The sequence below is a fragment of the Oncorhynchus nerka genome, unplaced genomic scaffold (assembly GCF_034236695.1).
Source record: "Oncorhynchus nerka isolate Pitt River unplaced genomic scaffold, Oner_Uvic_2.0 unplaced_scaffold_982, whole genome shotgun sequence".
In the NCBI taxonomy this organism is placed as follows: domain Eukaryota; kingdom Metazoa; phylum Chordata; class Actinopteri; order Salmoniformes; family Salmonidae; genus Oncorhynchus; species Oncorhynchus nerka.
In genome coordinates, this window is record NW_027040311.1 from 176,310 (window position 1) to 203,188 (window position 26,879).

The 26,879-nt window shown below is 47.5% G+C and overlaps 1 protein-coding gene across 1 annotated transcript in view; it reads left to right on the top strand.

The window, feature by feature from the left end:
* LOC135570323 (glutamate receptor-interacting protein 1-like) overlaps window positions 1-26,588 on the top strand; it is a 71,568-nt gene extending 44,980 nt beyond the window's left edge. Inside the window, exons 7-13 of the mRNA XM_065016446.1 lie at window positions 553-688; window positions 3,194-3,339; window positions 8,213-8,296; window positions 10,283-10,358; window positions 13,376-13,521; window positions 24,904-25,051; window positions 26,507-26,588. Of these exons, the coding sequence (XP_064872518.1) occupies window positions 553-688; window positions 3,194-3,339; window positions 8,213-8,296; window positions 10,283-10,358; window positions 13,376-13,521; window positions 24,904-25,051; window positions 26,507-26,588 (818 nt within the window). The remainder of the gene's footprint in view (window positions 1-552; window positions 689-3,193; window positions 3,340-8,212; window positions 8,297-10,282; window positions 10,359-13,375; window positions 13,522-24,903; window positions 25,052-26,506) is intronic.
* The last annotated feature ends 291 nt before the right edge of the window (window positions 26,589-26,879 follow it).

Below are 26,879 nucleotides of genomic sequence, written 5' to 3' on the forward strand. Positions count from 1 at the left end.
CCACACACAGGGAGAGAGGGAGAGAGAGAGAGAGAGACAGGGTGAGAGACACTGAGAGAGAGAGAGAGAGAGAGAGAGAGTCCTCTGAGAGACAGGGGAGAGACGGGGAGAGACCTGAGAGAGACACTGAGAGAGAGAGAGAGACACTGAGAGAGAGAGAGAGACACTGAGAGAGAGAGACACAGGGAGAGAGAGAGACACAGGGAGAGAGGGAGAGAGAGAGAGAGAGACAGGGTGAGAGACACTGAGAGAGAGAGAGAGAGAGAGAGAGAGAGAGAGAGAGAGAGAGAGACTGGGAGAGAGAGACAGGTTGAGAGAGACAGAGAGAGAGAGAGAGACAGGGAGAGAGAGAAACCATTCAACCGTTCATCTAGCCGCTGCTTCCTTCCTGATAAGGAGTTGAAGACAGCGTGTTGACAGTCCTTTTCAGAGGAGGAGGAGAGGACAGGAGGAAGGATCTCATGTTCTGCATCATGTTGGGGCCTGTTCTGTCTCCGCACCTCTCTCATCGCCTGTCCCTCTTCCTCCCCTCTTCCTCCTCTCCTCTCTCAGATGAGTTTAAGGGCTCCAGTGTTGTAGAGTTAATGAAGAAAGAGGGAACCACACTCGGCCTCACTGTGTCTGGGGGCGTAGACAAGGATGGAAAACCTCGGGTGTCCAACCTGCGCCAGGGAGGCATCGCTGCTAGGTAACACACACATGTCCAGCATCACACGGAGCACACACACACGCACGCACGCACGCACACACACACACACAAACACACCTTCATATGCTACACACACACACACACACGCACCTTCACCTACAGCTGCCTCACCACACACAGAAACACAGCTGCCTCACCACACACAGAAACACAGATTCAGACCTCCCTCACCACACACAGATACACAGATTCAGACCTGCCTCACCACACACAGATTCAGAGCTGCCTCACCACACACAGATACACAGATTCAGAGCTGCCTCACCACAAACAGATTCAGACCTGCCTCACCACACACAGATTCAGAGCTGCCTCACCACACACAGATTCAGAGCTGCCTCACCACACACAGATACACAGATTCAGAGCTGCCTCACCACACACAGATTCAGAGCTGCCTCACCACACACAGATTCAGAGCTGCCTCACCACAAACAGATTCAGACCTGCCTCACCACACACCACACAGAGGAGGGAGAGAGACAAGAGGGAGAGAGAGACAGACATAAAGAGAGAGAGACAGAGAGGAGAGAGAGAGACAGAGAGAGAGAGACAGAGAGGAGAGAGAGAGAGACAGAGAGAGAGACAGAGAGGAGAGAGAGAGACAAGAGGGAGAGAGAGACAGACAGAAAGAGAGAGAGAGACACGAGGGAGAGAGAGACAGACAGAAAGAGAGAGAGACAGAGAGACAGAGAGAGAGAGACAGAGAGGAGAGAGAGAGGGAGAGAGAGAGAGAGATAAACCATGTGAGAGAGAGATAAACCATGTGTGTGTGTGTGTGTGTGTGTGTGTGTGTGTGTGTGTGTGTATGTGTGTTCAGTGTGTGTGTGTGTGTGTGTGTGTGTGTTTGTGTGTGTGTGTTAGCTATATAAATGGATGCTGTTTAAAACACCACTCTCCTCCCTCCTGTCAGCTGCTGACTGGTTCATTGAACTCACGGGTCACATCTGATTCCTCCTTTTACACGCTCTGACAACTGCTCCTCTCCATCACACTGATAGAGAGAGAGAGAGAGAGAGAGAGAGAGAGAGAGAGAGAGAGAGAGAGAGAGATGTAGGGATGGGAGGGAGGGAGAGAGAGATAGAGAGAGAGAGATGTAGGGATGGGAGAGAGAGGGGATGTAGGGATGGAAGGGAGGGAGAGAGAGAGAGAGAGAGAGAGAGAGTAGGGATGGGAGGGAGGGAGAGAGGGATGTAGGGATGGAAGGGAGGAGAGAGAGAGAGAGAGAGGATGTAGGGATGGTAGGGGGAGAGACAGGGAGAGAGAGAGAGAGAGGGATGGAAGGAGGGAGAGAGAGAGAGGGAGACAGTAACCTATTTTACCACAGAGAGAGACAGTAACCTATTTTACCACAGAGAGAGAGAGACAGTAACCTATTTTACCACAGAGAGAGAGAGAGAGAGACAGTAACCTATTTTACCACAGAGAGAGAGAGAGAGAGACAGTAACCTATTTTACCACAGAGAGAGAGACAGTAACCTATTTTACCACAGAGAGAGACAGTAACCTATTTTACCACAGAGAGAGAGAGAGAGAGAGAGACAGTAACCTATTTTACCAGAGAGAGAAATAGAGAGAGAGACAGAGAGAGACAATAAAGCCCCTTGAATTGAATTGAATTGAGAGACAGAGAGAGAGAGAGAGACAAAGAGACAGAGCACCACTTGGCCTGTCATTTTTACAAATTGATGGAAAGTGGTGTTGGGAGAAAAACATACAACATTTAAAAAAATAATTTACACAAGCAAAGTGTGCCGTTAAAATTGGCAAAAAACACGCACATTTCTTCCCACAGGGCCGTGGGGTGAGACAAGGATGCAGCTTAAGCCCCACCCTCTTCAACATAAATATCAATGAATTGGCGAGGGCACTAGAACAGTCCGCAGCACCTGGCCTCACACTACTAGACTCTGAAGTCAAATGTCTACTGTTTGCTGATGATCTGGTGCTTCTGTCACACACTCTCTTTCTGTGTTTCTCCCATCTCCTCGTCTCCATATCTTTCTCTTTCTGTGTTTCTCCTCGTTTCCATATCTTTCTCTTTCTGTGTTTCTCCCATCTCCTCGTCTCCATATCTTTCTCTTTCTGTGTTTCTCCCATCTCCTCGTCTCCATATCTTTCTCTTTCTGTGTTTCTCCTCGTTTCCATATCTTTCTCTCTCTGTGTTTCTCTCATCTCCTCGTCTCCATATCTTTCTCTTTCTGTGTTTCTCCTCGTTTCCATATCTTTCTCTTTCTGTGTTTCTCCTCGTCTCCATATCTTTCTCCTTCTGTGTTTCTCCCATCTCCTCGTCTCCATATCTTTCTCTTTCTGTGTTTCTCCTCGTTTCCATATCTTTCTCTTTCTGTGTTTCTCCCATCTCCTCGTCTCCATATCTTTCTCCTTCTGTGTTTCTCTCTACTTCTGTTCTGATTGTCTCAATCCCATCCCCTCTCTCTGTCTTCCTCCCCTCCTCTATCACACCATCCATCTCTCTCTGTGTAGGAGTGACCAGCTCAACGTGGGCGACTACATCAAGTCTGTAAACGGGATCAATCTGACCAAGTTCCGTCACGACGAGATCATCAGCCTGCTGAAGAACGTCGGAGAACGTGTGGTTCTAGAGGTGGAATTCGAGCTGCCACCTGTCTGTGAGTTCTATTGTTTTAGGACCAATAAATGATACAGTCCTTCATAGTCAGTGATACATTGTGTTGATCTGATTGGTTCAATAGATACATTAGTCCTGTTGATCTGATTGGTTCAATAGATACATTAGTCCTGTTGATCTGATTGGTTCAATAGATACATTAGTCCTGTTGATCTGATTGGTTCAATAGATACATTAGTCCTGTTGATCTGATTGGTTCAATAGATACATTAGTCATGTTGATCTGATTGGTTCAATAGATACATTAGTCCTGTTGATCTGATTGGTTCAATAGATACATTAGTCCTGTTGATCTGATTGGTTCAATAGATACATTAGTCCTGTTGATCTGATTGGTTCAATAGATACATTAGTCCTGTTGATCTGATTGGTTCAATAGATAGAGTTGTCCTGTTGATCTGATTGGTTCAATAGACACATTAGTCCTGTTGATCTGATTGGTTCAATATATACATTAGTCCTGTTGATCTGATTGGTTCAATAGATACATTAGTCCTGTTGATCTGATTGGTTCAATAGACACATTAGTCCTGTTGATCTGATTGGTTCAATAGATACATTAGTCCTGTTGATCTGATTGGTTCAATAGATACATTAGTCCTGTTGATCTGATTGGTTCAATAGATACATTAGTCATGTTGATCTGATTGGTTCAATAGATACATTAGTCCTGTTGATCTGATTGGTTCAATAGATACATTAGTCCTGTTGATCTGATTGGTTCAATAGATACATTAGTCCTGTTGATCTGATTGGTTCAATAGATACATTAGTCCTGTTGATCTGATTGGTTCAATAGATAGAGTTGTCCTGTTGATCTGATTGGTTCAATAGACACATTAGTCCTGTTGATCTGATTGGTTCAATAGATACATTAGTCCTGTTGATCTGATTGGTTCAATAGAAACATTAGTCCTGTTGATCTGATTGGTTCAATAGATACATTAGTCCTGTTGATCTAATTGGTTCAATAGATAAATTATGTTGATCTGATTGGTTCAATAGAAACATTAGTCCTGTTGATCTGATTGGTTCAATAGATAGATACTAATCAATAGAATTGGATGAGTATAGAGTCAAGCTGGATGTATACTAGATGAAACTGGATCTTCCGTCTGAAGTCAGAGTCCTGAGGCCCCGCAATTCCTTTGTACCTTTCCAGAGCTGTTTTACACGGAGTTCAAAGCCACCTTTACCAAAACACATCTCACCTCGGTGTCTTTTCCTTTCATGTCTCCTCTCCCTGGTCTGATGCAGAGCTTTACATTCAGACAGACTGTGTAATAATGTCTCCTCTCCTCTCCTAGACTGTGTAATGATGTCTCCTCTCCTCTCCCAGACTGTGTAATGATGTCTCCTCTCCTCTCCCAGACTGTGTAATGATGTCTCCTCTCCTCTCCTAGACTGTGTAATGATGTCTCCTCTCCTCTCCCAGACTGTGTAATGATGTCTCCTCTCCTCTCCTAGACTGTGTAATAATGTCTCCTCTCCTCTCCTAGACTGTGTAATGATGTCTCCTCTCCTCTCCCAGACTGTGTAATGATGTCTCCTCTCCTCTCCTAGACTGTGTAATGATGTCTCCTCTCCTCTCCCAGACTGTGTAATGATGTCTCCTCTCCTCTCCCAGACTGTGTAATGATGTCTCCTCTCCCAGACAGACTGTGTAATGATGTCTCCTCTCCCAGACTGTGTAATGATGTCTCCTCTCCTAGACTGTGTAATGATGTCTCCTCTCCCAGACAGACTGTGTAATGATGTCTCCTCTCCCAGACTGTGTAATGATGTCTCCTCTCCCAGACTGTGTAATGATGTCTCCTCTCCCAGACAGACTGTGTAATGATGTCTCCTCTCCTCTCCCAGACTGTGTAATGATGTCTCCTCTCCCAGACTGTGTAATGATGTCTCCTCTCCCAGACTGTGTAATGATGTCTCCTCTCCCAGACAGACTGTGTAATGATGTCTCCTCTCCCAGACTGTGTAATGATGTCTCCTCTCCCAGACTGTGTAATGATGTCTCCTCTCTCAGACTGTGTAATGATGTCTCCTCTCCCAGACTGTGTAATGATGTCTCCTCTCCCAGACTGTGTAATGATGTCTCCTCTCCCAGACTGTGTAATGATGTCTCCTCTCCCAGACAGACTGTGTAATGATGTCTCCTCTCCCAGACTGTGTAATGATGTCTCCTCTCCCAGACAGGCTGTGTAATGATGTCTCCTCTCCCAGACTGTGTAATGATGTCTCCTCTCCCAGACTGTGTAATGATGTCTCCTCTCCCAGACTGTGTAATGATGTCTCCTCTCCCAGACAGGCTGTGTAATGATGTCTCCTCTCCCAGACTGTGTAATGATGTCTCCTCTCCCAGACTGTGTAATGATGTCTCCTCTCCCAGACTGTGTAATGATGTCTCCTCTCCCAGACAGACTGTGTAATGATGTCTCCTCTCCCAGACTGTGTAATGATGTCTCCTCTCCCAGACAGACTGTGTAATGATGTCTCCTCTCCCAGACTGTGTCATGATGTCTCCTCTCCTCTCCCAGACTGTGTAATGATGTCTCCTCTCCTAGACTGTGTAATGATGTCTCCTCTCCCAGACTGTGTAATGATGTCTCCTCTCCCAGACTGTGTAATGATGTCTCCTCTCCTCTCCCAGACTGTGTAATGATGTCTCCTCTCCCAGACTGTGTAATGATGTCTCCTCTCCCAGACAGACTGTGTAATGATGTCTCCTCTCCCAGACTGTGTAATGATGTCTCCTCTCCCAGACTGTGTAATGATGTCTCCTCTCCCAGACTGTGTAATGATGTCTCCTCTCCCAGACTGTGTAATGATGTCTCCTCTCCTAGACAGACTGTGTAATGATGTCTCCTCTCCCAGGCTGTGTAATGATGTCTCCTCTCCCAGACAGACTGTGTAATGATGTCTCCTCTCCCAGACTGTGTAATGATGTCTCCTCTCCCAGACTGTGTAATGATGTCTCCTCTCTCAGACTGTGTAATGATGTCTCCTCTCCCAGACTGTGTAATGATGTCTCCTCTCCCAGACTGTGTAATGATGTCTCCTCTCCTGTTGACTGTGTAATGATGTCTCCTCTCCCAGACTGTGTAATGATGTCTCCTCTCCCAGACTGTGTAATGATGTCTCCTCTCCCAGACTGTGTAATGATGTCTCCTCTCCCAGACTGTGTAATGATGTCTCCTCTCTCAGACTGTGTAATGATGTCTCCTCTCCCAGACTGTGTAATGATGTCTCCTCTCCCAGACTGTGTAATGATGTCTCCTCTCCTAGACTGTGTAATGATGTCTCCTCTCCCAGACTGTGTAATGATGTCTCCTCTCCTCTCCTAGACTGTGTAATGATGTCTCCTCTCCTCTCCTAGACTGTGTAATGATGTATCCTCTCCTCTCCTAGACTGTGTAATGATGTCTCCTCTCCCAGACTGTGTAATGATGTCTCCTCTCCCAGACTGTGTAATGATGTCTCCTCTCCCAGACTGTGTAATGATGTCTCCTCTCCCAGACAGACTGTGTAATGATGTCTCCTCTCCTCTCCCAGACTGTGTAGTGATGTCTCCTCTCCCAGACTGTGTAATGATGTCTCCTCTCCCAGACTGTGTAATGATGTCTCCTCTCCCAGACTGTGTAATGATGTCTCCTCTCCCAGACTGTGTAATGATGTCTCCTCTCCTAGACTGTGTAATGATGTCTCCTCTCCCAGACTGTGTAATGATGTCTCCTCTCCCAGACTGTGTAATGATGTCTCCTCTCCCAGACTGTGTAATGATGTCTCCTCTCCCAGACAGACTGTGTAATGATGTCTCCTCTCCTCTCCCAGACTGTGTAGTGATGTCTCCTCTCCCAGACTGTGTAATGATGTCTCCTCTCCCAGACTGTGTAATGATGTCTCCTCTCCCAGACTGTGTAATGATGTCTCCTCTCCCAGACTGTGTAATGATGTCTCCTCTCCCCAGACTGTGTAATGATGTCTCCCTCCCCAGACTGTGTAATGATGTCTCCTCTCCCAGACTGTGTAGTGATGTCTCCTCTCCCAGACTGTGTAATGATGTCTCCTCTCCCAGACTGTGTAATGATGTCACCTCTCCCAGACTGTGTAATGATGTCTCCTCTCCTCTCCCAGACTGTGTAATGATGTCTCCTCTCCCAGACTGTGTAATGATGTCTCCTCTCCCAGACAGACTGTGTAATGATGTCTCCTCTCCCAGACAGACTGTGTAATGATGTCTCCTCTCCTCTCCCAGACTGTGTAATGATGTCTCCTCTCCCAGACTGTGTAATGATGTCTCCTCTCCTAGACTGTGTAATGATGTCTCCTCTCCTCTCCTAGACTGTGTAATGATGTCTCCTCTCCTAGACTGTGTAATGATGTCTCCTCTCCTCTCCTAGACTGTGTAATGATGTCTCCTCTCCCAGACTGTGTAATGATGTCTCCTCTCCTAGACTGTGTAATGATGTCTCCTCTCCCAGACTGTGTAATGATGTCACCTCTCCCAGACTGTGTAATGATGTCTCCTCTCCTCTCCCAGACTGTGTAATGATGTCTCCTCTCCCAGACTGTGTAATGATGTCTCCTCTCCTAGACTGTGTAATGATGTCTCCTCTCCCAGACAGACTGTGTAATGATGTCTCCTCTCCCAGACTGTGTAATGATGTCTCCTCTCCCAGACTGTGTAATGATGTCTCCTCTCCCAGACTGTGTAATGATGTCTCCTCTCCTAGACTGTGTAATGATGTCTCCTCTCCCAGACTGTGTAATGATGTCTCCTCTCCTAGACTGTGTAATGATGTAACTGTGGAGGTAGTGATATGGTCATATAGTGTTTGCTCTTCTCTCCTCAGCTGTTCAAGGCTCTGGGCTGATGTTCAAAAGCGTTGAGGTGACTCTGCACAAAGAAGGAAATACGTTCGGCTTTGTCATTCGAGGTACGTGTGTGTGTGTGTGTGTGTGTGTGTGTGTGTGTGTGTGTGTGTGTGTGTGAAGCCGTTTGACTGGGGTACGGAGGAAAGGAAAGTGATCTGAATATGACTACAGAATATGACCTTCTAGTTGACTCTATTTACCCAGTTGGAATGAAGCTTCATTAAAACGAATAGGAACAAACTTTTAGAAATGCGATCTAAATAGCACCCTATTCCCTGCACTGCTAATTTTAGGTTTCATAGGGCTCTGGTCAAAAGTAGTGCACTATGTAGGGAATAGGGTGTCATTGAGCTCTGGTCTAAATAGTGCACTATATAAGGAATAGGGTGTCATTGAGCTCTGGTCTAAAGTAGTGCACTATATAAGGAATAGGGTGTCATTGAGCTCTGGTCTAAAGTAGTGCACTATATAAGGAATAGGGTGTCATTGAGCTCTGGTCTAAAGTAGTGCACTATATAAGGAATAGGGTGTCATTGAGCTCTGGTCTAAAGTAGTGCACTATATAAGGAATAGGGTGTCATTGAGCTCTGGTCTAAAGTAGTGCACTATATAAGGAATAGGGTGTCATTGAGCTCTGGTCTAAAGTAGTGCACTATGTAGGGAACAGGGTTCCATTTGTGATGCTCCCTTGGTGAGTTATCCTCGGTCTCTGAAGAGGGGGAAGTTAACTTGAAGGTCGACGCTACAGAGGTGTTGCCACAGCTCATTACTCTCCGTCATCAATTCAACAAGTGTGTTTTTGTTGTTGTGTTTAATCTTTATCTCATTGAAGAGGCTCCTCTGAGGAACGTGAATGGATGATGTTTAATCTCCCCGAAGAGAGGAACGTAAATGGATGATGTTTAATCTTTATCTCATTGAAGAGGCTCCTCTGAGGAACGTGAATGGATGATGTTTAATCTCCCCGGAGAGAGGAACGTAAATGGATGATGTTTAATCTCCTCGGAGAGAGGAACGTGAATGGATGATGTTTAATCTCCCCGGAGAGAGGAACGTAAATGGATGATGTTTAATCTTTATCTCCTCGGAGAGAGAGGAATGTGAATGGATGATGTTTAATATTTATCTCCTCGGAGAGAGGAATGTGAATGGATGATGTTTCATCTTTATCTCCTCGGAGAGAGGAACGTGAATGGATGATGTTTAATCTCCCCGGAGAGAGGTACGTGAATGGATGATGTTTAATCTTTATCTCCTCGGAGAGAGAGGAACGTGAATGGATGATGTTTAATCTTTATCTCCTCGGAGAGAGGAACGTGAATGGAGGATGTTTAATCTCCCCGGAGAGAGGTACGTGAATGGATGATGTTTAATCTTTATCTCCTCGGAGAGAGGAACGTGAATGGATGATGTTTAATCTTTATCTCCTCGGAGAGAGAGGAACGTGAATGGATGATGTTTAATCTTTATCTCCTCGGAGAGAGAGGAACGTGAATGGATGATGTTTAATCTTTATCTCCTCGGAGAGAGGAACGTGAATGGATGATGTTTAATCTTTATCTCCTCGGAGAGAGAGGAACGTGAATGGATGATGTTTAATCTTTATCTCCTCTGAGAGAGGAACGTGAATGGATGATGTTTAATCTTTATCTCCTCTTAGGTTGGAATGTGAATGGATGATGTTTAATCTTTATCTCCTCGGAGAGAGAGGAACGTGAATGGATGATGTCGTGTTCAAACTGTGGGTTCATGTTCTGCTTTGGAATTACTGATTACTGGCTAAAATGAAATACTAATTACTGGCTAAAATGACTTTATTCAATTGCCCTTTCTGTTTCTAAATCAATAAGTCCTTCCTGCAGTGAAAGCCAATGTATTGCTACTGTGTTTCCTGTGTAGAGGTTTTATTTAAACTGTTTTCCTTTGTGATCAGGTACTACAGTATTACCTTGGTTTTTCAGTGATCTCTTATAGCACAAATCAATTATATGTATCCTTGGTTACAGTACCCACCTGTTTGTGTGATAACTGTCTGTTGGTTTGTTTAGGAGGAGCCCACGAGGACAGGAACAAATCCCGCCCCGTTGTCATAACGACCATCAGGCCAGGTGGACCTGCTGACAGGTGAGATGTTGTATCACTGACTAGACATGAGTAGCAGATCACAGATAGTGCTGGTGTATCAGAGTCTAGACATGACTAGCAGATCACAGATAGTGCTGGTGTATCAGAGTCTAGACATGACTAGCAGATCACAGATAGTTCTGGTGTATCAGAGTCTAGACATGAGTAGCAGATCACAGATAGTGCTGGTGTATCAGAGTCTAGACATGAGAAACAGATCACAGATAGGTCTGGTGTATCAGAGTCTAGACATGAGTAACAGATCACAGATAGTTCTGGTGTATCAGAGTCTAGACATGAGTAGCAGATCACAGATAGTTCTGGTGTATCAGAGTCTAGACATGAGTAGCAGATCACAGATAGTTCTGGTGTATCAGAGTCTAGACATGAGTAGCAGATCACAGATAGTTCTGGTGTATCAGAGTCTAGACATGAGAAACAGATCACAGATAATTCTGCTGTATCAGAGTCTAGACATGAGAAACAGATCACAGATAGGTCTGGTGTATCAGAGTCTAGACATGAGTAACAGATCACAGATAATTCTGCTGTATCAGAGTCTAGACATGAGTAGCAGATCACAGATAGTTCTGGTGTATCAGAGTCTAGACATGAGTAACAGATCACAGATAGTTCTGGTGTATCAGAGTCTAGACATGAGTAGCAGATCACAGATAGTTCTAGTGTATCAGATTCTAGACATGAGTAGCAGATCACAGATAGTTCAAAGATCTGACTTGTATCCATTCATTGTGACATTACCTTGACCTTGTTTGAAACATCAGCAGAGTTCAAGGTTAAGGTGTAGAGCAGTGGTCCCCAAACGTGTTATTGTCCCGTACCCCTTTGCGTACCCTCTCAAATGTTGTTTTTTGCCCTCATTGTAAGACAGAGAAAAGCTGGGAGAGGAGAGGAGAGGAGGAGAGAGGAGAGGAGGAGGGGAGGGGAGAGGAGAGGAGAGGAGGGGAGAGGAGAGGAGAGGAGGGGGGAGAGGAGGAGGAGAGGAGAGGAGAGGAGGAGAGAGGAGAGGAGAGGAGAGGAGAGGAGAGGAGAGGAGGGGAGAGGGAGAGGAGAGGAGAGGGAGAGGGAGAGGAGAGGGGAGAGGAGGAGGGAGAGGAGGGGAGAGGAGAGGAGAGGGAGAAGAGGAGAGGGGGAGAGGAGGGAGAGGAGAGGAGGAGAGGAGAAGAGAGGAGAAGAGGAGAGGGGGAGAGGAGAGGAGAGGGGGGGAGAGGAGAGGAGGGGAGGGGAGAGGAGGGGAGAGGAGAGGAGAGGAGAGGAGAGGAGAGAAGGGGAGGAGGAGAGGAGAGGTGTCCTTGCCATTAAGACGTAATGATCCAAATGAAGTGTTTAAGTGCAGGGGCGGAACCAACAGGCCCTCAGGCGTGGCTATACTGTAGCCTCAGGGACCAGGATGGAAACCAACCAGCCACTGTTGTCTGTCTCTTCCTCTCCTCCCTGTCTCTCTATATCTGTCTGTCTCTCTATATCTGTCTGTCTCTTCCTCTCCTCCCTGTCTCTCTGTATCTGTCTGTCTCTCTGTATCTGTCTGTCTCTCTATATCTGTCTGTCTCTCCCTTTCCCTCTTGCTCTCTCTCTCTCGCTCTCTCTGTCTCTTTCTCTCGCTCTCTCTCTCTCTCTCTCTCTCTCTCTCTCTGTGTCTCTCTCTCTCTCTGTCTCTTGCTCTGTCTCTCTCTCGCTCTCTCTCTCTCTCTCTCTCTGTGTCTCTCTCTCCCTGTGTCTCTCTCTCGCTCTGTCTCTTGCTCTCTCTCTCTCTCTCTCTCTCTCTCTCTCTCTCTCTGTGTCTCTCTCTCTCTCGCTCTGTCTCCCTCCCTATAAACAGTCTATTAATGGACTGTGGTGAAGGATCAGTCAAGGAAGTCTTTCTAATGCCATGTCCCGATTGTCCTCCTGCCTGCTGAAATGTTCAGGCAGCACACTCCCCATCCAGCAGCACACTCCCCATCCAGCAGCACACTCCCCATCCAGCAGCACACTCCCCATCCAGCAGCACACTCCCCATCCAGCAGCACACTCCCTATCCAGCAGCACACTCCCATCCAGCAGCACACTCCCCATCCAGCAGCACACTCCCCATCCAGCAGCACACTCCCTATCCAGCAGCACACTCCCCATCCAGCAGCACTCCCCATCCAGCAGCACACTCCCCATCCAGCAGCACACTCCCCATCCAGCAGCACACTCCCCATCCAGCGTTTAAAAGCGTTGCCTTGGTGTTAGCATCGTGTTAGCATCCACCAGGAGAAGTGTGGATAATCAGGATGTAGCTTCAGTGTTCACACTTCCAGTGAGGAGGACAGGATTCCATTCTAGCGGTTGTCACAGGTTGTTTCTGGTGAAACCTGATCAAAGGCAGCGTGGAGATTCATTTCCTGTGTCACATCATGCTGGACGGTTAGCTGTTAGCGTTTAGCTCACCTGTGGAAACCAAATATAGCAATTTATATTTTCTGTCATAGTGGAGAATTCACAGCTCACTGACTGACATCTTCTCTATCCCCCCCTCCTCCTCTCTCTCTCCTTCCTTCCTTCCCTCCATCGCTCTTTCTTTCCCTCTCTCTCCCCCTCTCTCTCCTTCCCTCCCTCCCTCCCTCCCTCTCTCCCCTCTCTCTCTTTCTCTCTCTTTCTCTCTCCTTCCCTCCCCTCTCTCTCTTTCTCTCTCTCCTTCCCTCCCTCTCTCCTCCTTCCTTCCCTCCCTCCCCCCTCTCCTTTCCCTCCCTCTGTCCCCTGCCTCTCTCTCCCCTGCCTCTCTCTCCCTCTATCCCTCCTTCCCCTCCCCTCCCCTCCCCTTTCATCCCCCTCCTCCTTGCCTCCCCCTCTCCTCCCCCTCCCTCCCTCCTTCCTTCCCTCCCCCTCTCCTCCCCTCCCTCCTTCCCTCCCCCTCTCCTCCCCTCCCTCCCCTTCCCTTCCCTCCCCTCCCTCCTTCCCTCCCTCCCTCTCTCTCCCCCTCTCTCCCTCCCCTCTCCTCCCCTCCCTCCCTTCCTCTCCTCTCTCCTCAGGGAGGGTACGGTGAAGCCAGGGGACAGGCTCCTGAGTATCGATGGGATCCGTCTTCACGGGACATCCCATGCAGAGGCCATGTCCATCCTCAAACAGTGTGGACAGGAGGCTACGCTACTCATCGAGTATGACGTCTCCATCATGGGTACGTCATGGAGTGTGTGTGTGTGTGTGTGTGTGTGTGTGTGTGTGTGTCCTCAAGAAGCTTGTCTTCTAGATGCATATACATTTATATGGTGTTGTCAGGACACTGTCAGGGTTGTGGGTGGACACCAGGTGTCTTCCAATAGAAGTCCTGCCTGCCAGCCAGAACACAGCTCTTACAAAGCACAGCCAAAACACAGCCAGAACACAGCCAGATCCCAGCTCTTACAAAACACAGCCAGAACACAGCCAGATCCCAGGTCTTACAAAACACAGCCAGAACACAGCCAGAACACAGCCCGAACACTACCAAAACACAGCCAGAACACAGCCAGAACACAGCCAGAACACTGCCAGAACACAGCCAGAACACAGCCAGATCCCAGCTCTTACAAAACACAGCCAGAACACAGCCAGATCCCAGCTCTTACAAACACAGCCAGATCTCAGCTCTTACAAAACACAGCCCGAACACATCCAGAACACTGCCAGAACACTGCCAGAACACAGCCAGAACACAGCCAGAACACATCCAGAACACTGCCAGAACACTGCCAGAACACTGCCAGAACACTGCCAGAACACAGCCAGAACACAGCCAGAACACAGCCAAAATACTGCCAGAACACAGCCAGATCCCAGCTCTTACAAAACACAGCCAGAACACAGCCAGAACACTGCCAGAACACTGCCAGAACACAGCCAGATCCCAGCTCTTACAAAACACAGCCAGAACACAGCCAGAACACAGCCAGAACACAGCCAGATCTCAGCCAACAGATCTGACTAAAAGCGGTGTACATAAAAGCCTTTTCAGACGCAGAGAAAGATCTGTGATGTGAAACATTGTCAATGAAAAAGATTCACCTGCTGGTCGTCTGCTGGGCTTTGATGTTTCTTTGTACTTTACAGAACGCTGACTTTAAAAACCGCTTGGTAAGAAGAGCAAAACAAAGAGGGATTTAAAAGAGGCAGAAAGTAGAAGGCTGATCGATGTTCTTTTTAAATCCTTCCCCGGACTTCAGTCTATTTTGATCAGTCCACTAAATGTCAGAGGGAACCACCCAGGAAGGAGAGTATGAGAGAGTGAGCTGGCCTATTACCCAGCGTGGGCCTCCGACGTCCCCACAACGTTCTGACAATCAGACGTCACGCGGGTTCCGTTCAGAAGGCCTCTGGGTAATCCTGAAGATTCCGGTGGCGGTGACTTTGCCGTGCTCCGACCTGGAAGTGATAGTTATGTCTTCCTGTCACCGTGTCACAGTCTTACTCGCTGTGCTCGCTGCTCGCTGTGTGTGTGTGTGTGTGTGTGTGTGTGTGTGTGTGTGTGTGTGTGTGTGTGTGTGTGTGTGTGTGTGTGAACGTACCACTGGACTCAGGGAAGTCTAAGGAAGCAGAATCCTTCAGCCTGAGAGACTTTCCTCTGGAGAAAAAGCAAGGTCTTGAGTTGACAGTTGGCTGAATGTAGATAACAGCCCCTTGAGTTGACAGTTGGCTGAATATAGATAACAGCCCCTTGAGTTGACAGTTGGCTGAATGTAGATAACAACCCCTTGAGTTGACAGTTGGCTGAATGTAGATAACAACCCCTTGAGTTGACAGTTGGCTGAATGTAGATAACAGCCCCTTGAGTTGACAGTTGGCTGAATATAGATAACAGCCCCTTGAGTTGACAGTTGGCTGAATGTAGATAACAACCCCTTGAGTTGACAGTTGGCTGAATGTAGATAACAACCCCTTGAGTTGACAGTTGGCTGAATGTAGATAACAGCCCCTTGAGTTGACAGTTGGCTGAATACTGATAACAACCCCTTGAGTTGACAGTTGGCTGAATATAGATAACAACCCATTTAGTTGACAGTTGGCTGAATATAGATAACAACCCCTTGAGTTGACAGTTGGCTGAATATAGATAACAGCCCCTTGAGTTGACAGTTGGCTGAATGTAGATAACAACCCCTTGAGTTGACAGTTGGCTGAATATAGATAACAGCCCCTTGAGTTGACAGTTGGCTGAATATAGATAACAGCCCCTTGAGTTGACAGTTGGCTGAATGTAGATAACAAACCCTTGAGTTGACAGTTGGCTGAATATAGATAACAACCCCTTGAGTTGACAGTTGGCTGAATGTAGATAACAGCCCCTTGAGTTGACAGTTGGCTGAATATAGATAACAACCCATTGAGTTGACAGTTGGCTGAATATAGATAACAACCCCTTGAGTTGACAGTTGGCTGAATGTAGATAACAACCCCTTGAGTTGACAGTTGGCTGAATGTAGATAACAACCCCTTGAGTTGACAGTTGGCTGAATATAGAAAACAACCCCTTGAGTTGACAGTTGGCTGAATATAGATAACAACCCCTTGAGTTGACAGTTGGCTGAATATAGATAACAACCCCTTGAGTTGACAGTTGGCTGAATATAGATAACAGCCCCTTGAGTTGACAGTTGGCTGAATATAGAAAACAACCCCTTGAGTTGACAGTTGGCTGAATATAGATAACAGCCCCTTGAGTTGACAGTTGGCTGAATATAGATAACAACCCCTTGAGTTGACAGTTGGCTGAATATAGATAACAGCCCCTTGAGTTGACAGTTGGCTGAATATAGATAACAACCCCTTGAGTTGACAGTTGGCTGAATACTGATAACAACCCCTTGAGTTGACAGTTGGCTGAATGTAGATAACAACCCCTTGAGTTGACAGTTGGCTGAATGTAGATAACGACCCCTTGAGTTGAAGCTACGGATTTTATTAATAAAACTCTTTCACACTTTCATGGTGAAGCAAATCGATTCTCAAGGCAGAAATGGGAGTTGTCTTTTGAAATGTGTTTGTATGATAGATTAGACTTAACATGAAATGAACATACAGGTGTGAGCCTATACACAGAGATTTACGGTATGTCCCAACAAACAGGTGTGTGCCTATACACAGATATTTACGGTATGTCCCAACAAACAGGTGTGTGCCTATACACAGAGATTTACAGTATGTCCCAACAAACAGCCTATACACAGAGCTTTACGGTATGTCCCAACAGACAATTTACGTTTTCTCTCTGAGCGACCCAGGCATGATAAAAACAGAATGATTAAGAACCACCAGATTGCAAGCTATTAATCCCTAATATACACCCATAAACTACACCCATAAACTACACACACACACACACACACAGAGAGAGAGAGAGACAGACACTGAAGCGTGCGCAATGACGCGATGATGTGGCCAGGTTATGCTAGTGGTTGTGTGTGTGATGAGAAAACGTGTAACATTCCCACACAGCCAGTCTCATCAGTACCTCTCTCTCCCTCCTGGTAGGCAGGTTGATGTGAGGATGGAGGGGAGGAGTTGGAAGAGACGAATGAGTTATGAAGGAAGAATGAGATGTGGAGGAGAAGAGAGGAGGAGAGGTAGAGAGATGGAGGGATAAAGGGATGGAGGAGAGGAGAGGTAGAGAGATGGAGGAGAGGACTGAGAGATGGGGGTAGAGGAATGGAGGAGAGGAGCGATAGAGAGATGGGGGTAGAGGGATGGAGGAGAGAGAGGTAGAGAGATGGGGGGTAGAGGAATGGAGGAGAGGAGCGATAGAGAGATGGGGGTAGAGGGATGGAGGAGAGAAGAGGTAGAGGGATGGAAGGTGGTGTTTTATCACCATGAATGAAACAATCTCCAGGCTGCATCAATAATGTGAGCCCATTAATTTTTCATCAGATAGCTCTTAGCATGGGCAGGAACAGGCAGGAGAAGACAAGGGAATGATATGTGTAGGAAATACAGGGAGGACAGGAGCATATAGATATATAGGGGAGACAGGGGAGGTATGGTTACTGGGGGATTGTTGCTTGGATGAATGGTGATGGGGAAAAGGGAGAGGGGAAGAGGGGAAGAGATAGAGGGGTAGAGGGAGAGAGGGAGAGAGGATGGAAGAGGATACAAGGAGGATAAGTAATAGTGTAGGAGAGAGGGAGAGGGGAAGAGGGGGAAAAGGGAGAGAGAGGGAGGGAGAGAGAGAGGGGGTAGAGAGAGGGGTAGAGGGGAAAAGGGAGAGAGACAGAGAGAGAGAGGGGGAGAGAGACAGAGAGAGAGAGGAGAGAGAGACAAAGAGAGTGGGGAGGGGGACAGAGAGAGAGAGAGAGAGAGAGGGACAGAGAGAGAGACAGAGAGAGACAGAGAGAGAGAGAGAGAGAAACAGAGAGAGAGAGAGAGAGAGAGTGGGTGGGAGAGAGACAGGGAGAGAGAGGGGTAATAATTGTCTGAATCCTTGTGGGTTGTCCTACTGCTTGTATTATATTAACATCCCTTCTGAGAGGCAAGAAAACTCACGATAATGTTTGTTTTGTTGAGCGTGTGGATTGCAAAGAAAGCTTGGAAAGATGTGTGTGTGTGTGTGTGACAGTACAGTACCAGTCAAAAGTTTGGACATACCTACTCATTCCAGGGTTTTTCTGTATTTTTACTATTACTTTATTTTTACTTTATTATTTACTTTATTTTTACTATTACTATTTTCTACATTGTAGAATAATAGTGAAGACATCAACACTATAAAATAACACATATGGAATCATTTAGTAACCAAAAAAGTGTTAAACAAATCCAAATATATAGCAGTAGTAGCCACCCTTTGTCTTGATGATAGATTTCCACACTCTGCATGTCGTGTCTCAAGCATCATTAAACATCTAGAGACCAGGATAAGGGGAGGGGGAGGGGTGTAGAGACCAGAATAAGGGGAGGGTGTAGAGACTAGAATAAGGGGAGGGGTGTAGAGACCAGCATAAGGGGAGGGGTGTAGAGACTAGAATAAGGGGAGGGGTGTAGAGACTAGAATAAGGGGAGGGGTGTAGAGACTAGAATAAGGGGAGGGTGTAGAGACCAGAATAAGGAGGGGTGTAGAGACTAGAATAAGGGGAGGGGTGTAGAGACCAGAATAAGGGGAGGGGTGTAGAGACTAGAATAAGGGAGGGGTGTAGAGACCAGAATAAGGGGAGGGGTGTAGAGACCAGAATAAGGGGAGGGTGTAGAGACCAGAATAAGGGGAGGGGTGTAGAGACCAGAATAAGGGGAGGGTGTAGAGACCAGAATAAGGGGAGGGGTGTAGAGACCAGAATAAGGGGAGGGGTGTAGAGACCAGAATAAGGGGAGAGGTGTAGAGACCAGAATAAGGGGAGGGGTGTAGATACCAGAATAAGGGGAGGGGTGTAGATACCAGAATAAGGGGAGGGGTGTAGAGACTAGAATAAGGGGAGGGGTGTAGAGACCAGAATAAGCTGTTGGGTAACTAAGGGGGGCTGTATCTGAGCCTGGTACACCCCAGCTGTTGGGTAACTAAGGGGAGGCTGTATCTGAGCCTGGTACACCCCAGCTGTTGGGTAACTAAGGGGAGGCTGTATCTGAACCTGGTACACCCCAGCTGTTGGGTAACTAAGGGGAGGCTGTATCTGAGCCTGGTACACCCCAGCTGTTGGGTAACTAATGGGAGGCTGTATCTGAGCCTGGTACACCCCAGCTGTTGGGTAACTAAGGGGAGGCTGTATCTGAGCCTGGTACACCCCAGCTGTTGGGTAACTAAGGGGAGGCTGTTTCTGAGCATGGTACACCCCAGCTGTTGGGTAACTAAGGGGAGGCTGTATCTGAGCCTGGTACACCCCAGCTGTTGGGTAACTAAGGGGAGGCTGTATCTGAGCCTGGTACACCCCAGCTGTTGGGTAACTAAGGGGAGGCTGTATCTGAGCCTGGTACACCCCAGCTATGCTTTATTGGTTCAGACAGGTTATACCTGATGAGAGGCTTTTTCTATTTAATGCTGACATTTTGAAGTCGGATCTTTGTATATATATTTGTAAATGTCACCTTCTTCCTTGATACACCAGCGCTCTGTAAATAAATCCTCATTTGCACCTCTTCCTGCCTGTCTCCTGCTGAATCTGTGTCCTTACGGCGGCTCGAAGGAACCTGTGTCCTTACGGCGGCTCGAAGGAACCTGTGTCCTTACGGCGGCTCGAAGGAACCTGTGTCCTTACGGCGACTCGAAGGAACCTGTTTTACACAAATACAGATATCACAGCAACCTGTCACTTCAAAAGCACCCAGTGATCTCAGAGTCTCTGCATTTCAATGTTATGTGTTTTTTTTTGTGGTAGAGCGTGATGTAAAGCAGAATTTAATATTACATTTACATTTAAGTCATTTAGCAGACGCTCTTATCCAGAGCGACTTACAAATTGGTGCGTTCACCTTAAGACATCCAGTGGAACAGCCACTTTACAATAGTGCATCTAAATCTTTTAAGGGGGGTGAGAAGGATTACTTTATCCTATCCTAGGTATTCCTGAAAGAGGTGGGGTTTCAGGTGTCTCCGGAAGGTGGTGATTGACTCCGCTGTCCTGGCGTCGTGAGGGAGTTTGTTCCACCATTGGGGGGCCAGAGCAGCGAACAGTTTTGACTGGGCTGAGCGGGAACTGTACTTCCTCAGTGGTAGGGAGGCGAGCAGGCCAGAGGTGGATGAACGCAGTGCCCTTGTTTGGGTGTAGGGCCTGATCAGAGCCTGGAGGTACTGAGGTGCCGTTCCCCTCACAGCTCCGTAGGCAAGCACCATGGTCTTGTAGCGGATGCGAGCTTCAACTGGAAGCCAGTGGAGAGAGCGGAGGAGCGGGGTGACGTGAGAGAACTTGGGAAGGTTGAACACCAGACGGGCTGCGGCGTTCTGGATGAGTTGTAGGGGTTTAATGGCACAGGCAGGGAGCCCAGCCAACAGCGAGTTGCAGTAATCCAGACGGGAGATGACAAGTGCCTGGATTAGGACCTGCGCTGCTTCCTGTGTGAGGCAGGGTCGTACTCTGCGGATGTTGTAGAGCATGAACCTACAAGAACGGGCCACCGCCTTGATGTTAGTTGAGAACGACAGGGTGTTGTCCAGGATCACGCCAAGGTTCTTAGCGCTCTGGGATGAGGACACAATGGAGTTGTCAACCGTGATGGCGAGATCATGGAACGGGCAGTCCTTCCCCGGGAGGAAGAGCAGCTCCGTCTTGCCGAGGTTCAGCTTGAGGTGGTGATCCGTCATCCACACTGATATGTCTGCCAGACATGCAGAGATGCGATTCGCCACCTGGTCATCAGAAGGGGGAAAGGAGAAGATTAATTGTGTGTCGTCTGCATAGCAATGATAGGAGAGACCATGTGAGGTTATGACAGAGCCAAGTGACTTGGTGTATAGCGAGAATAGGAGAGGGCCTAGAACAGAGCCCTGGGGGACGCCAGTGGTGAGAGCGCGTGGTGAGGAGACAGATTCTCGCCACGCCACCTGGTAGGAGCGACCTGTCAGGTAGGGACAATCCAAGCGTGGGCCGCGCCCGGAGATGCCCAACTCGGAGAGGGTGGAGAGGAGGATCTGATGGTTCACAGTATCGAAGGCAGCCGATAGGTCTAGAAGGATGAGAGCAGAGGAGAGAGAGTTAGCTTTAGCAGTGCGGAGGGCCTCCGTGATACAGAGAAGAGCAGTCTCAGTTGAATGACTAGTCTTGAAACCTGACTGATTTGGATCAAGAAGGTCATTCTGAGAGAGATAGCGGGAGAGCTGGCCAAGGACGGCACGTTCAAGAGTTTTGGAGAGAAAAGAAAGAAGGGATACTGGTCTGTAGTTGTTGACATCGGAGGGATCGAGTGTAGGTTTTTTCAGAAGGGGTGCAACTCTCGCTCTCTTGAAGACAGAAGGGACGTAGCCAGCGGTCAGGGATGAGTTGATGAGCGAGGTGAGGTAAGGGAGAAGGTCTCCGGAAATGGTCTGGAGAAGAGAGGAGGGAATAGGGTCAAGCGGGCAGGTTGTTGGGCGGCCGGCCGTCACAAGACGCGAGATTTCATCTGGAGAGAGAGGGGAGAAAGAGGTCAGAGCACAGGGTAGGGCAGTGTGAGCAGAACCAGCGGTGTCGTTTGACTTAGCAAACGAGGATCGGATGTCGTCGACCTTCTTTTCAATATAATTTCATTTGCACGAAACCCCCCAAAAATAGTTCCCCCCGGCTCATTTCAACTACCCATTTAGTCAGTTTATCCTAGCCGGGTCTGCTCTGTGGAGTGAAATCACTAAAACACACAGGCAGTTGGACGTTCATAGTTCTTCAGATATTTTGAACATCTAGATGCTGTATGCGAAGTGAAAGCATTGATACACATTGGGGGATCTGTTTTGGTTGTGTTTAGGTTATTGTGGTTGTGTTTAGGTTCTTGTGGTTGTGTTTAGGTTATTGTGGTTGTGTTTAGGTTATTGTGGTTGTGTTTAGGTTCATGTGGTTGTGTTTAGGTTCTTGTGGTTGTGTTTAGGTTATTGTGGTTGTGTTTAGGTTATTGTGGTTGTGTTTAGGTTCTTGTGGTTGTGTTTAGGTTATTGTGGTTGTGTTTAGGTTATTGTGGTTGTGTTTAGGTTCTTGTGGTTGTGTTTAGGTTATTGTGGTTGTGTTTAGGTTATTGTGGTTGTGTTTAGGTTCATGTGGTTGTGTTTAGGTTCTTGTGGTTGTGTTTAGGTTCATGTGGTTGTGTTTAGGTTATTGTGGTTGTGTTTAGGTTCATGTGGTTGTGTTTGTGTTTAGGTTCATGTGGTTGTGTTTAGGTTCTTGTGGTTGTGTTTAGGTTCATGTGGTTGTGTTTAGGTTCTTGTGGTTGTGTTTAGGTTATTGTGGTTGTGTTTAGGTTCATGTGGTTGTGTTTAGGTTCATGTGGTTGTGTTTAGGTTCATGTGGTTGTGTTTAGGTTCTTGTGGTTGTGTTTAGGTTCATGTGGTTGTGTTTAGGTTATTGTGGTTGTGTTTAGGTTCTTGTGGTTGTGTTTAGGTTCTTGTGGTTGTGTTTAGGTTCATGTGGTTGTGTTTAGGTTATTGTGGTTGTGTTTAGGTTATTGTGGTTGTGTTTAGGTTCTTGTGGTTGTGTTTAGGTTCTTGTGGTTGTGTTTAGGTTCATGTGGTTGTGTTTAGGTTATTGTGGTTGTGTTTAGGTTCATGTGGTTGTGTTTGTGTTTAGGTTCATGTGGTTGTGTTTAGGTTATTGTGGTTGTGTTTAGGTTCATGTGGTTGTGTTTAGGTTATTGTGGTTGTGTTTAGGTTCTTGTGGTTGTGTTTAGGTTCTTGTGGTTGTGTTTAGGTTCTTGTGGTTGTGTTTAGGTTATTGTGGTTGTGTTTAGGTGCATGTGGTTGTGTTTAGGTTCATGTGGTTGTGTTTAGGTTCATGTGGTTGTGTTTCCCTGTCTGTGAATACAGCTAGATACTGTAGCTGTTACCTTTCACAGCAGGGGGTTGCCTCTGGCTAAACCCCCACTCCCCTGCCTGCACCACAGTTTCATTATTCCACATGTTGTGTAACTGTACGAAGGAGCAGAGTGGGACCCATTAGGGCTCCTTAATGGTCGCCCAGTTTCATCAGAACCTACAGGGATCCTGGTTAGTGGTTTCTCCATTAGGGCTCCTTAATGGTCGCCCAGTTTCATCAGAACCTACAGGCATCCTGGTTAGTGGTTTCTCCATTAGGGCTCCTTAATGGTCACCCAGTTCCATAGGTCAACATAGTTCATAGGTCAACATGGTCCATAGGTCAACATGGTCCAGAGGTCAACGTGGTCCAGAGGTCAACATGGTCCAGAGGTCAACATGGTCCATAGGTCAACGTGGTCCATAGGTCAACATGGTCCAGAGGTCAATATGGTCCATAGGTCAACATGGTCAATAGGTCAACATGGTCCAGAGGTCAATATGGTCAATAGGTCAACATGGTCCATAGGTCAACATGGTCCATAGGTCAACATGGTCCGTAGGTCAACATGGTCCATAGGTCAACGTGGTCCGTAGGTCAACATGGTCCATAGGTCAACATGGTCCATAGGTCAACATGGTCCAGAGGTCAACATGGTCCATAGGTCAACATGGTCCAGAGGTCAATATGGTCAATAGGTCAACATGGTCCATAGGTCAACATTGTCCAGAGGTCAACATGGTCCATAGGTCAACATGGTCCATAGGTCAACATGGTCCGTAGGTCAACGTGGTCCGTAGGTCAACATGGTCCATAGGTCAACATGGTCCATAGGTCAACATGGTCCATAGGTCAACATGGTCCATAGGTCAACATGGTCCAGAGGTCAATATGGTCAATAGGTCAACATGGTCCATAGGTCAACATGGTCCAGAGGTCAACATGGTCCAGAGGTCAACATGGTCCAGAGGTCAACATGGTCAATAGGTCAACATGGTCCATAGGTCAACATGGTCCAGAGGTCAATATGGTCCATAGGTCAAAGTGGTCCGTAGGTCAACATGGTCCATAGGTCAACATGGTCCATAGGTCAACGTGGTCCGTAGGTCAACATGGTCCATAGGTCAACATGGTCCATAGGTCAACATGGTCCATAGGTCAACATGGTCCGTAGGTCAATATGGTCCATAGGTCAACATGGTCCATAGGTCAACATGGTCCATAGGTCAATATGGTCCATAGGTCAACATGGTCCAGAGGTCAACATGGTCCAGAGGTCAACATGGTCCAGAGGTCAACATGGTCAATAGGTCAACATGGTCCATAGGTCAACATGGTCCATAGGTCAACATGGTCCATAGGTCAACATGGTCCTTAGGTCAATAGGTCAACATGGTCCATAGGTCAACATGGTCCATAGGTCAATATGGTCCATAGGTCAACATGGTCCAGAGGTCAACATGGTCCAGAGGTCAATATGGTCCATAGGTCAACATGGTCCAGAGGTCAACATGGTCCATTTACAGCACAGGGACAGAGGTTTCTGGTTATTGTGGCTGTAGGGTGAAATCCCTTTCTAGTTGATGGGATGGTGTGAGCGTGTGCAATGTGTGATTGTTGAGTGCAGTGTCACCCTTTAAGGTGTTGCAGAATATTGATATGTTTGAGACGGTGGTGCTTCCATCAGCATCACTTCCATGACAACCTGACAACAGACTGACTAACCCATGTTCTCCCTCTCTCTGTCTCTCTGTCTCTTTCTCTCTCTCTCGGTCTCTCTCTCTGTCTCTCTCTCTCTCTCTCTCGGTCTCTCTCTCTCGGTCTCTCTCTCTGTCTCTCTCCCTCTCCCTCTATCTCTCTCCCTATCTGTCTCCCTATCCCCCTCCCGATCTCGCTCTCTCTGTCTCCCCCCCCCCCTCTCTCCCTCCCTATCTCGCTGGCTCTCTCTCTCTCTCTCTCTCTCTCTCTGTCTCTCTGTCTCTTTCTCTCTCTCTCGGTCTCTCTCTCTGTCTCTCTTTCTCTCTCTCTCGGTCTCTCTCTCTGTCTCTCTCTCTCTCGGTCTCTCTCTCTCTCTCTCTGTCTGTCTGTCTGCCCACTCCCTCTCTCCCTCCTACCTGTTTCCTCTCCTCCAGACTCCATAGCCACAGCTTCAGGGCCTCTGCTGGTTGAGGTAGCCAAGTCCCTGGGGTCCAGTCTGGGCCTGGCCCTCAACACCTCCATGTACTGCAACAAGCAGGTCATCATCATAGACAAGGTCAAGCCCGCAAGCATCGCAGACAGGTAACTAAACCCTGCTGGGCCAGCTGAATATATATGTCCTGTCCCTACAGACACGGACACACTGTAGACATAGAGAGAGGGAGAGAGAGAGAGGGAGAGGGAGAGGGAGAGAGAGAGGGAGAGGGAGAGAGAGAGAGAGAGAGAGGGAGAGAGAGAGGGAGAGAGAGAGAGAGGGAGAGGGGGAGAGAGAGAGAGGGGGAGAGAGAGGTGCTTTTTATTTGATGACTTATCTGTGGGGCTCCTGCAGAGCCTCTATTGCTTCCTGACAGGAATCGATTCAGAGGAAGAAACAGAGAGAAGAGAGAAAACAAATGGATGTGCCGTTGGAAGCTTGTTGCCTTTGAGACGTTTGATAGTTTGAAATGTATAAACGCTTAGTGGCTAATTATAGAAATACAATAAGTCATATGTGGTCTGACGCTAGCGGGCGGCCTGGAATAACAACAGAGAAACACAATGCTGAGTGGACGGAAAATACACTATGTTTCCCTAATGGCACTCTATACCCTATGTAGTGCCCTAGGACCCATAGGCCACTGATTAAAAGTAGTGCACGATGTAGGGAATAGGGTGCCATTTGGGATAAAGTCTCAGTCTTTATGAGGAGGAAGGAGAGAAGTTTACTTCCTTCACTCGCTGACTATAATAAGACAGTCCTCTAGCCTCCGGCGGCTCTACTTATTAAAACATTCAGGGAGGATAACAAGCCTCTCTCTCTGACGAATCAGATTACTGAGTGGTTGCTTCGAAGTCATGGATTGGAGAAGTCCTGACTCAGTATTAATATAGCTCCACCCAGCTAAACCTGGTTGGTCACCGATAGACGAATCAGATTACTGAGTGGTTGCTTCGAAGTCATGGATTGGAGAAGTCCTGACTCAGTATTAATATAGCTCCACCCAGCTAAACCTGGTTGGTCACCGATAGACTAATCAGACTACTGAGTGGGCAGAATATATTCTTTATCAAACTCTTTGGAAGGAGAGAAGTTTACTTCCTTCACTCACGGACTAAAATAAGATGGTTCTCACGCCTCTGAAGACTCTCTTTAAGAGATTTGCCCAAAGCCCTCCGATAGGCTCTTGTTTACTACTTTGTGGATGTGAGAAGACTAAGTAAACAGAATATGGATGGATAGATCCCCACCCACCAGACACTGGCTCTCAAGGGTCCTGAACACTCTCTCTCTCCCTAACTCTGACCTCTCTCTCTCCAGACAAGGCTGGCCCTCAAGGGTCCTGAACACGGTACTGACCCTATCCCTAACACATATCTCCAAGTCTGAGTCAACAGGGGATGGGATTGGAAGTAGAAGTGGATTTAACTGGAATTAAATATTTAAAAAAACATAAGTCTACTTACCTCAAGTCTGAATTGGTCCCTATATAAGGAGTATTTTAGAATGCCCCCTAAAAAATGTCCATTCTAACAAGAAGTGATGTCATCTCTCTGTAGGTGCGGGGCGCTGCATGCGGGTGACCACATCCTGTCTGTGGACCAGGCTGGCCCCAGTCCTGGAGTACTGACCCTACCTTAACCGAGGCCACCCAGCACCGACCAGCGCCTCAAGGGTCCTGAACACGGTGTGACCCTGGACCCCTGATCCTGCCCCACCACCAGACCAGGCTGGCCCTCAAGGGTCCTGAACACGGTACTGACCCTATCCCTAACCCATGACCTCTAACCCCACCACCAGACAAGGCTGGCCCTCAAGGGTCCTGAACACGGTACTGACCCTATCCCTAACCCCTGACCCCTAACCCCACCACCAGACCAGGCTGGCCCTCAAGGGTCCTGAACACGGTACTGACCCTATCCCTAACCCATG